General features: G+C 36.8%; 1 protein-coding gene and 1 non-coding gene across 5 annotated transcripts; both read right to left on the reverse strand.

Annotated features, from left to right (window-relative positions):
• Nucleotides 1-1,933: 1,933 nt before the first annotated feature.
• LOC120632681 (A-kinase anchor protein 17A-like) lies at nucleotides 1,934-18,175 on the reverse strand. 4 transcript variants are annotated; one of them, XM_039902643.1, is made up of 9 exons: nucleotides 18,151-18,175; nucleotides 17,051-17,865; nucleotides 15,934-16,141; nucleotides 14,352-14,505; nucleotides 12,716-12,865; nucleotides 10,897-10,977; nucleotides 7,764-7,908; nucleotides 4,595-4,810; nucleotides 1,934-2,206 (listed from the first exon to the last, which is right to left on the reverse strand). In XM_039902643.1, the coding sequence occupies exons 2-9, from the start codon at nucleotides 17,815-17,817 to the stop codon at nucleotides 1,951-1,953; spliced, it is 1,977 nt and encodes a 658-aa protein (XP_039758577.1). In that variant the 5' UTR covers nucleotides 17,818-17,865; nucleotides 18,151-18,175; the 3' UTR covers nucleotides 1,934-1,950. The 4 variants fall into 4 exon arrangements, with proteins under 4 accessions (XP_039758577.1, XP_039758576.1, XP_039758575.1 ...); XM_039902642.1 differs by having other exon boundaries at nucleotides 18,142-18,167; XM_039902641.1 differs by having other exon boundaries at nucleotides 4,601-4,810; nucleotides 17,051-18,175.
• On the reverse strand, nucleotides 11,851-11,969 carry LOC120632928. Its single transcript, XR_005659161.1, has one exon. It is a non-coding gene; the product is annotated as a 5S ribosomal RNA (ribosomal RNA).
• Nucleotides 18,176-18,820: the final 645 nt, after the last annotated feature.

The raw sequence follows: 18,820 nt of genomic DNA on the forward strand, positions 1-18,820 counted from the left end.
TATTTATTGAAAAATTTGTGTAATAAAATTAACTAATTGACAAAAAAGTTAAACAATACACATTTTAATTTAAAAGCCCATATGTTTGGGCTATAAAGTTGATGGGTACATGTAAGATTCTGTTCGTGAGCCCAGTTTTGTTGAGCAAAATGGGTTACAGCACTTATAGCTGGTAGCACCAAAAGAAAGGATTTTGAAAAAGTAGTAAAAGTAGAACTAGGGTTTGTTTTGAGTTTGCTATTCGATACTCAAGTTTTTATATCAGATACTCTGGACAACTGTGCCTCAAAAATTCCAGAGTTATTCAATCCGTTGATGCAGACCAAGGTGATAAATTCTGCGCTGCTCTGATCAATAACAAATGCTTGGGGTTATTTGTGTCGCTGAATAAAAACAAGGGTCAGATTGCCGGTTACACTAATCTGATTAACGGGAATTTAAATTTCCAGTTACCTATTGTAATCTTGGTTAAATCAGCAGGTTGTTCCACAATCGACAAGCGTGTCGCAACCCTCTGCTCAGGGCTACACGAGGCAGGAGGCAAAAATATTACGGCCGATTGGTGCAGTGGGCAGCGACCCTCCTTTCTGAAGACTATGGGTTCGATTCCCACATTTGGAAAATGTTTGTGGGATGAACATGAATGTTTGTCTGGGTGTTTATCTGTATATTATAAGTATTTATGTAGATTATTCATTAAAAATATTCATCAGTCATCCTAGTTCCCATAACAAAATCTACACTTACTTTGGGGCTAGATGGCGTAGTGTATTGTCGCAGTATATATACTTATTTATAGTATATATTTTATATATCAATGGATAAAAAGCCCACGGGGAACAGAAGTTTACCTCCGTTTATTATTTAACTCTTATATTATTTTCACTTGCGCCAATGCTCTAAGAGTTGACACAGCTGTGGGAGAAGATTATATTTTGTCCACAGAATTAAGAACATATAGAAGTATCAAAAAACCACTCTACTTTAAGAGTTTCTCGAACAAACTAAATGTTTACCATAAAATGCGAAAAAGGAGAAAGGGAAAGTTTTTGAGCTAGCAACATTCCGCGGGTGTAAAGTAAGGCGTGGGCGGGTTTTGGACACAATGCCCTGCATACAATAAATAATGGCTGAATGAGGATTCTGTTTGTTCTAATTCCGTGACCTTGACCTTTCCCCACGGAGAGAATGTCTCCTAACCAGGCTAGCCTTGCTGGTGGGAGAGAATTTTTTACACCTATCAGCAGGGCTAGCATGGCCGGGAGATTAAAATTATATCTCCTGACAAGGGATATAACGTGTCCACCTGCTAAATCACTGGTACATGGAAAAGGAGAAGTTTACCCACCGTTTTTAATACAAATATGTTATAATTTTTTATTAGTGCTTTTACCTTCACTTAAAGGAATTATCAATTTTATAAATTTAATATGCATATAAGTTTTCGGAAACGACAGAATTGGAACCTGCGACTCGCTGGCAATTGCGGCCTGAGCGCTTTTGCCAGTTAAGCTACGGCTCTCCTACCATCGATGCCGAAAATTAGTATATGCCTTTTATATCAGTCTTCTAGCGACTGTAGAGTCATCTAGTAGGAAACGTTGCAGATTTGTTTCGTTTTACATGCATATTAAATTCATAAAACACATGTTATTTGGATATTAATTCCACATCTGCGCCAGTGCTCTGAGAGTTGATAAAGCTAAATGAGAATAAGGGAGCAGGTCAATTTTTATCCTTTCCCCGGGGAGATAATTGTCTCCTGTCGATGCTAGCCGTGCTGGTAGGGATGGGTGATGAAGTTGTCAGAGTTGTTGTTTAGTCAGAGTCACACTAAAATGGGTGCATTTAACTATTTATATAACCCAGATTCACGATTATAGACGACCAGACGTATAATCTTGTGGAAATCGATAGAAAATGAAGCAACTTATTTGATAAAATAATAATTTATTCATTCTTCTTCTCGGGGCTCTTGGACCAGGATTTTCTGGACTCCACTTCTTTGGGAAGCGACCAGCTCTTCGATCGCTGTCGCCGCAGGGTTCCTGGGGACACGAACTTGGTGCTGTCCACACTTGCGCGCTTCCCATCCGTGGGCCTGGGGCTGGGAGTGCGGTGCTTCGATTTTGACTTGGAACGTGTCTTCGATCGCCTGCTTCTTGACCGAGATCTTCGGCGTGACCTTGAGTTGTGACTGTGAGATCTGAAATTAAAAAAGTTGAATTTATCATTAAGAACCCAATATAGCGGCTCACTATATAAAATGATAAGTTGGAAAAGTAACAAATGAGTATTACAGGAGAACGTACGATGTAGCATTCTAAGTTAAAATCATATACATACACACTCCCAAACACACACACACACCTACATAACACGCACGCACAAACACAAATAAAATAGGATAATTCATAGAAACTGGTTACGAGATGTTTCCGACCATCATGTTGGAAGACAAGTGTCTGCTCCAAAATACAATAGAGTTTTGAAAAAAAAAAGGAGTAAAGTATTTATTAAACAAAAAGGCTGTCTCGGAGCAGTATGCGGAATGCGATCATTAAAGACTTGCAGACCTTTATTTAAAAAGTATAATGTTCTCCCCTACCTTGCCTCTATATTTATGAAGCACTTCTAGTAGTGAGAAAATATCCCTATCTATTTAGAAGATACGAAAAGTTAGGGGAGAAGAGAGCTAGGAGGTAAAATAAGCTGGTTGTTTTACCCCAAAAATTACGAGTGCTCTCCAAGAGTTGCCATTGTACGGCAATTGCTATATTTAATAAGCTACCTGACAAGTATATAAACATAAGTAGTATTAATATTTTCAGAAAACGCATACACGAATTATTGCTAAATAAATGTTATTATGAATCTATTGAATTTTAATAATTAATTTAATTTACAGTAACATTTTTGATATTGTGAAATATTCATACACTAACTGGTAGAATGTACTGGATTTTATTTTATATTATAAAAACTCTATGTAACTACATTCTTGTAAATAAATTATTATTATTTGAGATTCACTCTCACGCCCGTGTACAAAATAAATACATACAGTTAGACAAAACAACATTAATATACTTACTTAGATACATAGAGTTTAATACACTTAAATATACATTATATAAATACATATTTGCACCGGGCGGAGGATTACAACCGCAGGGGAGGCCAGACGGCCGGGGGTCAGAGCGACAGGCTAAGAAATAGGCGGACTATCCTAGCCGAGTCCAGCAACACCACTTTCTGCATCATTGCTGCCAGTGAGCTGCCACGGAACCCCAGTCGCCTTAGATGGTGTGCTAGGCTAACTGGGATTAAACCATTCGCAGATATAAATAACTATACCGGTGGTAGAGTCACTACAAACAGACTTGACGTTTCATAAATGCTTATTAATTAGGCCTACTTGAAATAAATGAATTTTGAATTTTGAATTTTATTTTGATTTTATAGGGATGATTTCAGCGGACCCAACGTACCACATGGCGATAACCTCGCGATTTAGATCAAGCTACTTACATTTTTTCTCGGTCTCGGCTCCCACGAGGTTCTCGTCATACGGAATCGTGATGTCCACCAAAAACACCCTAGACTGCGCCCGGTCCATTATCACAATATCTGGCCGGACACTGTCGCGCTCGAGTACCGGCACCGGTGTGTACTCGTAGTACGGCAGCCTCTGATCCAGTTATTATTCAAAGTCAAAGTCAAAGTCAAATATTTCTTTATTCAAATCGGCACATAGATGGCACTTTTGATGCGTACATTACATGTAAAATATGACATAGGAGTGAGTTGATGGCAATAATTAAATTCGTCAACTTAAAACTTAAGCTACGAGGGTTCCTAACGCGCCCTGGTCTAAGAAGAAGCCCACAACAAACTTAGCCGGTTGTTATTTTTTTTTTCGTTATCACCATATCACATTGTCATTTAAAAACTATTATGTTTGTTGTACCACCTAATAATTTCGTATAGCATTTTCTTGTATGCCTTTGGTTGCCTGGAAGAGATCGCTATTTAGCGATAAGGCCGCCGAATTGTACGTTCTACCTTATTGTGCTGTTGTATTTGTATCTCTGTAAATTTTCTCTGTGGTGTACAATGAAAGTGTATACTATGGAGGGTAGAGGTAAGGAGAGTCATTTTATATGGGAGAAAAGTTGAAAAAGTGTCCAGTTGTATGCGCTAAATAACAGTTCAAAAATCCTCCACAATGGCGCTGGTGGATGCACAGGGTATGATATGAATGTAGCAATCGTAGATGAATTGAAGTATGCCGAGTTAAAAAATTTAATGTCATTATCGACTAAAGTAGTTAATTATTGAGAATTTCAACAACTTACGTTGTACAAAATATTGTGGTAAATATAACCTTACTTCCTTGTTTATTTTTCAAGCCTACTCTAACAATATTTATATTTGGCGCTTCTTTTAAGAGTTACCTTGATGCAAATGTGGCGCCATCCTAATTTAATACATTTTGACGACACTTTTTCATATACACAGATGATCCTCCTTACCTCTAGCCTCCATAGTGTATACATTCAATCATTCATTCATATTATTTATTATTATTAACCTTGACCTCCTGCTCCTACTGCGCGAGCGGCGATTCCTACTGCGGCTCCTACTGCGGCTGCGGCTCCTACTGCGGCTGCGGTTGCGGCTGCGGCTACGGCTGTAGGAGCGGCGGCGCGAGTGCGAGCGCGAGTACGAGCGGCGCCGCGAGCGCGATCGCGAGCTGCGGTTGTCGTGCTCGTTGCGTTGCTCCGCCTGCGACAGCTTCTTGAAGTACCTGCCATCAATAATGATTGATCGTCATCATCATAGCTCACCGCTTAGGATGGAATAAGTGTTACGTACGGAATATCTATCTTTAAGGTCAGTGGCGTGCATAGAGGGAACAAAATAATATACAATGCTTTGTTTGTATTTACCATGTTTTAAAAAGAGATGTCTCTTTTTATATGCTTTTTTAGTGGCTAGGTTTTAATATTGGCATATCCCCTTAATATTTTTCATACTCCCAATTTATCCCTTACGGATAAATTTACCTAAGTTTAGGCCATTCCTTTAACTACCTGGTCCAGACAAGCACATTGCAGATACGGTTTCAATGGTAGGTGTAATCAAAAATGGGACCAGTGTTTTTTTGTGATTTATGGAAGTGTTACAAACACAGTGCACAGGGTATGCAGATGATATAAAATGAAAAAAATATTTATTGTGTTTAGTAATACACAAACAAAAAGTATGGACGGTCTCTGCTGCCTAATTTAGGTAACCTTATGCTATAGGCATCAGCAACCGACCCTCCTTAATATTGATTAAGTACAAAAATAATAAAATCAGTGCATTCTTAATTAACTGATTTACTTTATTTGTGTGTGTGTGTGTGTGAGTGTTCGTGAAAAAAAATGAAGAGCTTTTTATAACTCTTATAATGACTATCCTTATGTTTTTTATATCTCTTACTGGAGATTTTCTTTATTTTTTATCATCTGCATACCCTGTGCATACCCTATATGCAAGCCACTGAGTCTACAGAGCACGTGTCTCCTGCCACAATGAGAAGGGGTTTAGTTTGCAGTTCACCACGTTGACCCAGTGCGGATTGGTGGGCTCCACACACCTCAGGTTAAAGAATCATTAATTTCTCTTAAAGATTATTCTACATATTCACTTACAGAGAAATCATATTGGTCTTATATTATTTGTATTGGATAGAAGCAGGCGTTACTGTGCGGAATTCCATGATATATTATGAAAATTAAGCTTATTTTGCTATACTCCGCGAAAACAATTATTCATTGGAGAGTAATAATTTAAAAAAAATTGTTACTTAACAATTATGCATTGTAAAGTCAACATCTGAGGATGCTCCGGTTTCGGAGCGAAACGTGCGTAGACGGTATAAGGATTAAAGAAATTATTAATAACACCATACAGATTCTCCTGCTTATCGCGGAGTATAGCAAATTAAGCTTAATTTTCTCAACAGATAATATTATTTGATTAGCAATCATGTTAGGCTTTTATAAATTATTAATATTTATAAAATATTACATATAAATTATTAAAAATCTACCCTCAGAAACTTCGATATCCGTTGCGAGATGCGAATTCGTTAGCGGTATTACAATGTTATTGAGATACGATTTTTTGTTGGGGTATAAAACCGTTCACTCTCGTGATATTTCAATTGCTTAATAATAATAATAATAATAATTAGATTTTTTGCATAAATACACGTAGATAATCAGATGTTACAAATTTAGCTTTTGTTGTTGAAACAGTGTATTACCATTAATATGGTGTGCAACTTACAATCATATTATATGTAATAAAAACATACAAGGAAAACGTTACAAAAGAAATTACAACTACAATTTGTCACTCTTGAGTAATATACATTGTATTGTTGATAGTACATGCATACAAAAATTATCGAGAATAATAATATTAAGTAAAGTCAAAAAATTCATTAATTGAGTAAAAACACTTAAATAATAGCCACTCATGCAGTTTCCTCTTAAATAAAGGAAGATTCATTCCTTTTATGGAGTCTGGCAACTTGTTATATACTCGAATAGCCATACAAAATGCATTTTCTCTATATAAGGCTAGTTTAATCCTAGGTACAAGAAGACGATCCTTATGCCTTGGTTCGTTGTCAAAATGCTGTTCTCGAGTTTTAAAGTACTCGGGATACCTTTTCACAAACAGACAAACTTCTTTTATATATATGCAAGGTAGAGGTAATATTTTTAATTCCTTGAATAAAGGTTTGCAGCTGTCCATAAAATGAGCCTTACTTATGGCACGAACGCATTTTTATTTGAACTTTGAAAATATTGCCTACATCTACAGAATTTCCCCATATGACTATACCATAGCTGAGCACAGAAGATACATATCCATGGTAAGCACATAAAACTGCCTCTCTGCTAGACACTTGTCTTAATCTTTTAATAGCAAACACAAACTTGTCTACTCTATCACACAGGTCTACTCTATCACACTTAAAACGCACATAACTCAGAAAGGTTAGAGGTGCGTGCTCGGATTCGAACTCCTCCTCCAGAAAGTGAAGTCAAAGTCCTACCCACTGGGCTATCACCGCTTCTAATAGTGATACATACAATAAAACCATGAAAATATGATTTGCAACAAAATCCCAAATTTTATTATAGAATAAAATAATTGAAACTGATTTATTCAAAACTGTTTTTTTTTTTATGACGACGAGCTAAAACTATTTAAAAGAATGTTAATTCTTATTACTTAATTATTAATAATATTGGGAAGTGAAAATATTAACGCCATAACTTGCTGACTATTATTTAGAAGTAAAGTTTGTGAAATCGTAGGGGCGTATTATCTGGATCTATTGAATTGATTTTGAATATACTTTTATTTGTGAGTGTCAAATGCTATATATTAGCCGTAGAATTTAAGACTCTTTTGTGGTAGTCAGGTTCGTAAAATAAGACTGAAAAAGATGAGCGAATGACTTTTTACAGACGCTGTTTTAACGATGAGGGATATATGATTGAGTACTAGGGAAAAGTTGTAGAGCTTGGAAGTAGCTACATAACTAAATGACAGCGATAGCATATGTCTAACTTTTATATTTAAGTCACAAAAAGTAGTTTTTTGTTTAAAAAAAAATTAATATATTTTACAATGTACATTTATTCGTGTGAAGCCGGGGCGGATCGCTAGTAACTAATAAAACAGTAACATACTGGTAGTATTGCTGAGTGGCGTCCGGACCCTCGAAGTAAGGTAGCCGCCCCCTTCCACGGCCGCGCCCCCTCCCGCGGAAGGGGCGTCGCCCGTACGCGTCCGGGGGCGGGTAGAACGCGCCGCGCACGGGGTAGTACATCGACGCTGTAACACGCGAACGGGACGATAAATTATCAAAAATTCAAATTCAAAAATGAGCATGAATGTTTTTCAGTGTCTGGGTGTTTATCTGTATATCATAAGTATTTATGTGTATTATATTCATAAAAAAATATTCATCAGCTATCTCAGTACCCATAATACAAGCTACGCTTACTTTGAGGCTAGATGGCGATGTGTGTATTGTCGTAGTATATTTATTGTTTATTATTTCATTCATCTAGACCTTATCACAGGCACTTATGAAGCCTTCATACATTTAACATGTTACCACCAGTGGCGTGCATTGCATATATGTAAATAAGCAGTGCATACCCTACCCTCAGGGTCTTAAAGAACCTTCAGATAGGACCATTAAAGTTTTGTAATTAAAAAACACTAAGTAAAAAATATATGAAAACGCCATCTAGTAATGAGCGGCCAAACTTCTAGGTCAATTGTCGCTAGACAGGCGACAGCGCAATCAGCGCGCGCGAGGCGTAGGTATATTTATTTTTATTTATTTATAAATAATAGGTATAGCGTTTAAAATAAAATCTTCTACTTCGTATTTTAATTTTTAACCGTAAATGCTAAACATTTACCTTTTAAAACATGTAAAAATACCTATATTATTATTTAAATCTCATGTTATCGATTGCAGGGTAAATCAATTATTATGAATCACTCGACATATGACGCCCTCTACTGTTGCATAGAAATATCAAATAAAATAAGCACGCCCAAAGAAAGAATCGTTCTGCTAGATGTGTGCGTGCAAGTTAGTAGTGTGTGTCGTGTAATGTTATAATCGTGCGCTTGTACTTACAAGATTAGCATCGGTTCACACAAGAACAGTTTCATTCATAAATTCTCTATGTATGGGTGTCTATAAGCACTGCTTACGGAAGTGGATAATCAATTACGTGTTTGATTTTTTTATGAAAAGTATTCCAGGAATTATTGGAAAGTGAGAAAGTTAACAATAAATATTGTTTCTATTTATTGTTGACATATCAAAATAAAATAGCGTTCGTACCCATACTTACAGAAAAATTAAAGACATAGGTATTTTGAAAATTCGATTGCAATATTATCATTAGCATATTCAATCGCCATTATTGTTTACCTTCGAACAATGCTCTATGGCGTTGGTGATAAATAAACGGTTCAAGTGCATAAATTCAGCAACTTATAAAAGTTTGAGTAGTGATAGTTTAATGTGTTAATGTTATTTTATAGTTTATTCATTCATTTTATAATGAAAGCATATTCGTGCGGTCTTTGTTTGGGTTCAGTGTGCCTGGAAAAAGTACTTAGAGACAACTTTAATTTCTATACCTATATCGTAAAATTTGAAATCATTCGCAAAGGAAGGTGTGTACCAATGTTACAAATATCCACAAAAAAAGGTGATAAAATAACACGTATGTTTAATAATAAATATTACGAAAACTATTCTTGACTACGCGGCTTTGTACACACCAATCGATTATTTTGCTTTCCTTTTGTTTTATTGTCCAATATACGTAAAGTGTGGAATGATAAAGGATATTGTGATATTAATAATTTTCATCAAGACGCTAAAAACATATGTTCGAAAAAAATATTATCATCATCAGTGTTCTTAGAAAATGCTGCCGAATGGTGAGTCATAATTTTGTGACGTAAATCAGGGTATGTACTTTTATTCAATTAGCAGTAGATAGACGATAGTATTAAATCAATCAAAAATATAACTTTCGTAAAGTAATTTGACATATCTAAAATATAAATTTTACTTTATGTTTGTGCTGAACACCTTGTGCATACCCTGGGTCCAAGGGCGATGCACGCCACTGGTTACCACTAATGTTAGGTGATGGTGATAACGGCATTCGTTAACTTAAAACTAAAGCTAGGAGGTTTCCAAACGCGCCCTGGTCTAATAAGAGCCCACAATAAACTTAGCCAGATTTTTTTTTATCACCATCTCACAGACGAATTAATATTAAGCAATAAAGATAGAGTGGATCGTACCCAAGCTTTTTTATCATAGACGTAGTCCTTAATATTATAATAGGTTTTTCCTATAAGCTTACGTTTTATATAAACTTTGAAACTTTATTAAGTGACATCTCAATCATTTCATCTAGTAATTTGTTATACAATGATATACAACTACCCTTCAAAGAATTACTAATTTTATGAAGCCTAGTAACCTGCACTACAAGTTTATTCTTACTTTTAATATAAATATTGTTACAGTACACTTTCTTTTTAAATTATGTTATATTTTTATGTACATAAATTAAATTTTCAAATATGTATAGATTATTCACCGTCATTATTTTAGCTCCTTTTAAAGACTCTCTTGGGCCCACTTTATATATTGTACTTTATTAATTATAATCACTTAAACCGATTGACGTCCACTGCTGGACATAGGTCTTTTGTAGGAGTACCACAATCCACGGTCCAAGACGACTCGCTTGACGTCGTCTGTTATGCCCCGTTATACCCCTTTGGGTACGCAGTGGCGTGCACAGGGTTTTTGACCAGGGTATGCCTAAAGAAGGAAGATGGCATGAAATGAAAAAAATCTTCATCTTTATGAAACATACAAAAACTCTAGGGTGGGCAGTGCTTTTGAGCTTGTATGAAGTGCACGCCACTATGGGTACGGAACCCTAAAAATTACACACGATATTAATAGTAATGATTTCGAGCAATTTTTGTTCATGAACGAGCGTCGCCTAGTTTCGACCACCACTAGATGGCGCTCTTGCGATTCCATATAAATCGTACAAACTTTCACGCGATCGAATAAAATAATAGAACTAGAGATAACAACATAACACAATAGTGGTGATGAACTAGTGGCTAGGGCTCCGGCGTTCTGCAACGCTAGACGAAGCACAACAGCCGGCAATAAAAGATATTAACATGAAACCTTCAATTGGGCACTAAATAGAAGCCAATAGTCACCAATAACGTGTGGAACGATACTCATACTTTGCGGGAAGGCGTATCCATGCGGCGTCGGCGCGGGGAAGGGGTAGCCAAAGCCGTACGGATTCGGGTACCCGTACATTCCTGCGGACAGCACACGTTCAGCTTAAGAATCTATAATTATTTTATCGGTAAAACGATGCTGATTCGGATGGACAGCATTGTTCCGTGAATTGTTGAGATACTCTGGGAATATTGAATGAGCTTTACTTCAATATTCGCAGAGTACCACTATAGTAATATCATGTCTTTTATAAAGTTTAATGTAATCTTCCATTCATTTGTCTGATTGTCATCATGTCAACCCATTGCGGGCCCACCACAGGGCACTGGTCTCACAATGAGAAGGGTTAAGGCCATAGTCCACCGCGCTGGCCCAGTGCAAATTGGTGGACTCCACACACCTTTGAGAACATTATATAAAACTCTCAGGCATGCAGTTTTCAAAAAGTAAATCAAGTGATATTCTAATTACTTAAAACGCACATAACTTACAAAAGTTAGAGATGCGTGCTGGGATTCGAGCTCGCCCCCCCCGAAAGTGAAGTCGAGCTTCTACTCACTCGGCTATCACCGCTTCCATTTGTCTTATAGTTATCCATAAATAATTTAGTTCCATCTAGTTAGTGCAAATGGCCCTGCAGTACTAACAAGATATAAAATAAATAATAATAATAATAATAGTAAAGACTAATATTAGTAGAATAGTTATAATTATTATAGGAGAGTTTTGGTATTATAGAAAAATATTAGGAGAGAATTACCAAGACCGTATTTTTGCCGTACTACCAAGATGTAAAATAAATAAATAATAACAATAATTGACGACAGAATGGCGAGGACAAAATATGCCAATATAAAATATACAACTCTGTCTCCTGGTTTTAAGAAAACATGTTGTGCTGATATGGGAACGAAGCTTTTTAAAATAAGAAAAATAAAAAATATATAGCAAAAAGCCAACATCACGCGGTGTTCCCAGGCGGTCACCCATCCAAGTACTGACTGCGCCCGATGTTGCTTAACTTCGGTGATCGGACGAGAACCGGTGTATTCAACATGGTATGGACGTTGGCGGATAAAGGACCGAAATAAGAGTTCATAATATTATATCAGTTTCCATTTACAAATTATAATAGAACATTAACATTCCAATCAAATTACTGAATATTGAGATTCAGAATTATAATAGTAGAATAGCTATAATTATTATAGTAGAGTATTATTTTTATAGAAAAATATGAGGAGAGAATTATTAGTACTTATAAACGGTGATAACTTAGTGGTTAGGACTTCACATCTAACACAGTGATTGGCGTAGTGGGCAGCGACCCTGCTTTCTGAGTCCAAGGCTGTGGATTCGATTCCCATAACTGGAAAATATTTGTGTGATGGACATGAACGTTTTTCGGTGATTGTATGTTAATCTGTATATTATAAGTATGTATCATTCATGAAAATATTCATCACTCATCTTAGTACCCATAGCATAACTTTTTTACTTTGGGGCTAGATGCTGATGTTTGTACAATACACGTAGTTTATTTTTGGCGCGTCACAAAAAACCGACACCATGAAGTCAGAGTCAACATTTTAGTTTTTCTAAAAAAGGTTTGACAGTTTACTTTCAATAATTTGAACAATACCTTTTTTCTATTGTCAGTGTCGTTTTGTAGAGGCGAAAGATAAAATTTTTGAAAAGACTTATATCTTGTGACGCCAAAGAAGTATAACTTCTAACGCTTTTACATAAGTACACACACGTTTTTTATTTATTATTATTTGTTTTTCTATGTGTGTACAAAAGTGAATTCATTAATACCTGGAGTCTTGTTATACCCGTCCCTTTCCGGCGTGCAAAGTCTCTCTGTCTTGACTCGTTTGTGCTGAGCCTCGATGTCCGACGCCGAGCTGAGCGAGGAGTCTCGCCGGGGCTTTTTCGTCTCCAGCGCCGAGCGTATTATTATACGACCTGGAATCAACACAGTAGTGATGATGAACTAGTGGCTAGGGCTCCGGCGTTCCGCAAGGCTAGACTAAAGATAAAATTCATGTGTCCCGCTGCCGAAGCAAGACGGGACGGAATAGGAGATATTTACACCGGTTCACGTGTAATACGTGCGGCATTAGCGGTGATAGCCCAGCGGGTAAGACTTCAGCTTCACGGGGACCGAGTTCGAATCCCAGCACGCACCTCCTTTCTAAGTTACATATAAAAACCCACACTGATAAAATGCGGTATTTGATATACACACGGCTTTGGACTCAGAAAGCAGGTTCACTGCCCTCTTCAAATCAAAAGCACAAAAAAGCAGCTACCATCTTGACGGCTGATTGGCGCAGTGGGCAGCGACCCTGCTTTCTGGGTCCCAAGCCGTGGGTTCGATTCCCACAACTGGACAATATTTGTGTGATGAACATGAATGTTTTCAGTGTCTGGGTGTTTATCTATACTATATATGATGATGAATAATATACATAAATACTTATAATAAGTATTTATGTATATTATTCATCAGTCATCTTAGTACCGATAACACAAGCTACGCTTACTTTGGGAACTAGATGGCGATGTGTGTATTGTCGTAGTATATTTATTTATTTATCTCCTTTTTTTTTTCTTGTTTCATGAGGAAAAAAACCCTTCGGATTTCTGCCTCATGGTAGGCATGTTCCATTTGCACCCCCTCTATCTCCCAGGTCTGCACGGAACGATTTAACACCATAATTCCGACAAATTATAACCTATTTAAAGAATTATTTTTGTACTATAGAGGTTATGTGTATTTAATTTTGCCCAAACTGTTGTTGGAGATAGAGGACAGAACTCCTTCTGCGGACAGCAGCAAACCCCACATTTAAGGCTTAGCGATACTCAATACATTAATTTTAGAACTAAGCTAAATTTAACGCCACATCAAAAAACAAAATCAAACGCAGACGAAGTCGCGGGCAACAGCTAGTCATATATATATATATAAACACAGAGACACTAAAAAACATTCATGTTTATCACACAAACATTTTCTAATTGTGGGAATCGAACCCACGGCCTTGGACTCAGAAAGCAGAAGTCAAATGTTTAGTTAGTCCAGCATTGGACTTTGCTATAATCCCTACTAATATGATAAATGTGAATGCAAGTTTGTTTGTTACGCTTTTACGCTTAAACGATCCTCATGAAACTTTGTACACATATTCTTAGAAGTGTTAGAAGTAATATAGAGTACTTGTTATCCCGACATTAAGCTCGGTTCCTTTGGGAGAGGGTATGAGTGTTTGAAGATTTTACACGATAACTCCGACAAATTATAACCGATTTAAATAATTATTTTTGTACTATGGAGGTTATAATATGCGTTTAATTTTGCCCAAACTGTGGTTGGAGATAGAGGACAGAACTCCTCAGCAGACAGAACTACTCCTCCTCGTCAGCTAGTGATGAATAAAGTACTAACCATCGAGGGCATGTCTCAGCCTCTCCTGCTGCTCATCGAGAGCCTTTTCCTGTTGTCTCTTGTATTTGTCCACTATCCGTTGTCGGGCCATGCGATCACCACCTTTGTAGTAACGTTCGGGATTGCCACCATTCCGTTGAAGTTCGGGTCGCAGCTGAAAAAATTATATCATCCTTACTTATATTGTAAATGTGAAATTGCGTTTGTTTTTTATAATTTTTTATAAGTGTTTTTTACCTACACTTGGAGGAATTATCAATTTTATTAATTTAAAATGCATATGAAAATTTTCGGAACCGACAGGATTTGAACCTGCGACCCTCGGGCAATCGCGGCCTGAGCGCTTTCAACAATTAAGCTACGGCTCTCCTACCGTCGTCCCTGCCGAAAATTAGTATATGCCTTTCACATCTATAGCGATCATCTATAGCGACCGTAGCGTCATCTAGTAGGAAACGTTGCAGTTTCGATCTACTTTTACTACTTTACTTCTGTGCATTTGTTTGTTTGGGCACATCTTAATTACGTAACCAATCATATATATAGATTTTAGGCATAGAGTTAAATAAATAAATATATCACAACAGTACTCATTGCCACCTAGCTCCAAAGTAAGCGTAGCTCGCATTATGGGTATTAGGATAACTGATAAATATTTAGGAATAAAAAACACCTTGACACTGAAAAACATTCAAGTTCTTCACATAAACATTTTCCAGACGTGGGAATCGAACCCATGGCCTTAGAATCCGAAAGCAGGGTCACTTGCCCACTGCGCCAATCGGCCGTCTAAAAATTTAAGTTAAAACATAGGCTACTTTTTATTCCCGAAAAACAAACTGTTATGAGACATGAAAAAAAATTTAATAAACATTATTAATATTTGTTATAAAAATGTAATCCTTGCAAGCACTTTATCAGCAAAAGAGTTATACAAATGTAAAATGCGAAATACAGGCAAGCTGTAGTGACTGCAGTATCACTGAATCAGTTTAAGAATAGACTGGACGAACATCAAAAAGTCAATGAGCACAAGAAATGATATAGCAATAATGATCAGCCAAAGCTGTTTAGTAGTGAAATCATTCAATGATGCATTTATAAAATTCTTTAACAATTAATTATACAGATGTATAATATATCTTCAGAGTATTGTTGGGGCTGCCGCAATTTTGCAGTGCATCACAAATGTTTGCGGAGAATCATGTTGATGACTTCTAAGCAATCATGAGAAAAAGATCTGCATCAATGATGAGCAGAATGTGTGGAAGCTCCAACAATATTTTGAAAATATTAACCAATAAATGGGAAAATCCCTTTATGGAGCACTGGGTTGGTGCACACTCACACACCAGGTGGTCAAGAGGGTATTTACCTTAGTTAGGAGATTCCTAATTTTTTATTATTTATATGTTTGGCCAATTTTAGTTTATAATATAGTAAATAAGATAATTGTTATTGTTGAAGCTATGGATTTTTATCTGAATTAAACGTTATTATTATTATTATTATTATAACTATTCATCCTATGTTTTTTATTTAAATCAAGTTCTTGTAAACTTTTAACAAACTACTCACTCACCTCCACTCTTCTAAACAGTTCCTCGATTAGTCTGATAGCCTGCAACCGTTTCTGAGTCTTCAGCAGCTTTCGTTGTTCCTCCGCAATCCTCTTGTTCAGATCCACATCATCTCTCTCCATCAGCTTAGCCAGCTGCTTCTTTTTTCTTTTCTCCTCTCGCTCCCTCATTTTTGCCAACTTCTCTTGTTCGCGATGCTCGATCTTTTGACTTAAATTTATGATTGAACAATTATATGTTTTACTGATTCTCTTTGTGTGTAATATAAGTGGGCTAATATTTGACCACCTAAGATAAAGGCTGAGATAATTATTTCAAGATGTATAATGGCTAAGTAGCATTTATTTTATATTGAGGTTTTGCTCTTTGCGGCATGTAAAGCTACTATGTTTATTTATTATCATAACTCATAAGATAAATAAAAAATATATATTTATATATATATACTACAAAACACACATCGCCATCAAGCCCCAAAGTAAGCATAGCTTGTGTTATGGGTATTAAGATAGCTGATGAATTTTTTTTTATGATAATACACAGATAAACATCCAGACAATGAAAAACATTCATGATCACACAAACATTTTCCAGTTCCATGATAATCACACAAACATTTTCCAGTTGTGGGAATTGAACCCACAACCTTGGACTCAGAAAGCAGGGTCGCTGCCCACTGCGCCACTCGGCTCGCCATAAGATATAATAATAATTAGCAGCTGACGCACTTGGAGGAGTATGAAGAGTCTCACATCTATATTTCAGACACGGACACCTGAATACTCGAGCCTCTCTATAACTTTTCCAAGAGGTGTATGAAGTCTACCATGCAGATTGGTAGACTTCTTGGCCAGAGTGATGGACTACAGCATGAGCTTTATCATTCTGGCAGGAGACCTGTGCTCCAAAGTGGGCCAGTAATTGGTTGATAAAGATGATGCGGTTTCATCTCGCAATGAGTGAATACAAATCACAACAAAATAACCGAGTCTGTCTGAGAACACTAAGCAACACTTATTTAAGTCCTTAGTCTCTTATATAATAGACATGTGCCCAGGAGTAGGTCACTAAGAGGCTCGAGGAAGATAATGACTACAAAATATGAATAAAATAGCTTACCGCTCTCTAGCTTCCCGCTTGGAAATTTTTTCTTTCTCCTGTTTCTCCTCCTCAGTCTTGGCTCTTTGTCGAGCAGTGAGCCTTTCCCTTACAATAGATCTTCTCTTCACCGACGCATCCGTCATGTGCTTGGTTTTATCAAAATCCACATATATTGTACACCATTCAGCAATGTCATCGCCTCGCCTAAGTAATTTACAACCTCTTAATGCATCCATGCATCTCACAAATCCAGTGTACTCGCTAAATTGTATGTAGCCTTCAAAGTACAAAGCCGAATCCTGGGGAGGGATGGTGATGCCTCTCATGGGAGCCTTCATTTGCATACGGAATGGATCTGCAGCTGGGATGTCAACTTGCCTTATTGGACCATATTTATCAAATACTTTTTTGAATAAACTTTCCGATGGAGGGGCATCTTCGTCGCGATCTCGTTCATGAATAAACCACCGTATGGGCAAGTTTTTTATATGTATCGTATCAGGTCGTTCCCCTGGCTTCATTTCGTCCATATCAGTGGCATCACGGAAGAACGAATCCCAAGAATGACGAATGGGGAAATCAGATTTGCATTCACAAACTTTTACCTTTAATGGGTCTGGATATTCATTTAACTGTATTATCCTGTCTTCCAAACGCGCTATCACACGTTCCAACTTCGTCCTATTCTCGAGTTCTGCATCGAATCTTATCACTTCCAAACTATGTTTTGACACTTTCAATACGGAGAAGCTATCAGGTAGGATCATTTTCCGTAACTTCTCCATTAATTCCCAGTTGGATATAGACTTGCCGTGCACCTTGTGGGAGGGGAGCTGGACAGAAATGTTTAGCTTTGCAAACGATTTTAGATACAAACGCTGCGGAAGATACAGCGCCACAGCGTCCGAAATATCCCTACAGACTTGAATACTCATCTTAAAGACTAAGATTATAAATTAGATATATAATTGTACAGTGAGATAAGAGTTAAAATTAAAAAATTGTACAGTGAAATAAGAGTAACTACAATTATACAATACAAATAGTGCAAGAAACAAAGTTTTAAAAATTCGCTGTGAAAACTGTCATGATATTAGTAAGGAAAAGACCAAATCTACGTCCGGGGCCAGCTGCCATCGTTTGCGCCGCCGCCACAAAAGAAAATATTGAAAAATTTAGTTTTCTCGCCGATTGCTTAGAAATACAATAGACAAAACGTCAAATCGCAGGGACAGACGATTAATTTAAAACCACAGACAATATTTTATAAAGATTGGATCTAGTGGATCTAGTGGAGCTTTTTTGAGTCAGGCGAAAATAGAAAAATTAAGGTTTTCTATGTTGCCAAGACATTTATTCGACTACATATACATTAAATACGCTCTAATATTTTCGCATTTATGGGCTTTCATGGCTTGAACTGAGAGCCGTAGTGATTTAATAAAAAAAATATAGTGCGAAGCGAATATCGCGAGTTATACAACATTCCCGATTATATTTTAATATATTCAAAAGATAAATTTTAGACTCAATGACTTTGGTTTTTTATTCTTCGACGCTTCGAGTCCTAAATTTAATATCTCAGAACCAGCAAAAATCCACATTGAAGCGGTTGCGTGGGTCTAAGCTTTAATCCCTCTCTGCTATAAGAGCTTATGTCCAGCATAGAAACATTAAAAATGGGCTGAGGATGATGGTGACAATGATCATAATATGAACCGATGCACGTTCACTGTTGGCACGTCAACATAAGTCTTTTGTAGAGATTTTAAAATACCACGGTCTTGT

This window comes from Pararge aegeria, chromosome 20 (assembly GCF_905163445.1).
Source record: "Pararge aegeria chromosome 20, ilParAegt1.1, whole genome shotgun sequence".
In the NCBI taxonomy this organism is placed as follows: Eukaryota; Metazoa; Arthropoda; class Insecta; order Lepidoptera; family Nymphalidae; genus Pararge; species Pararge aegeria.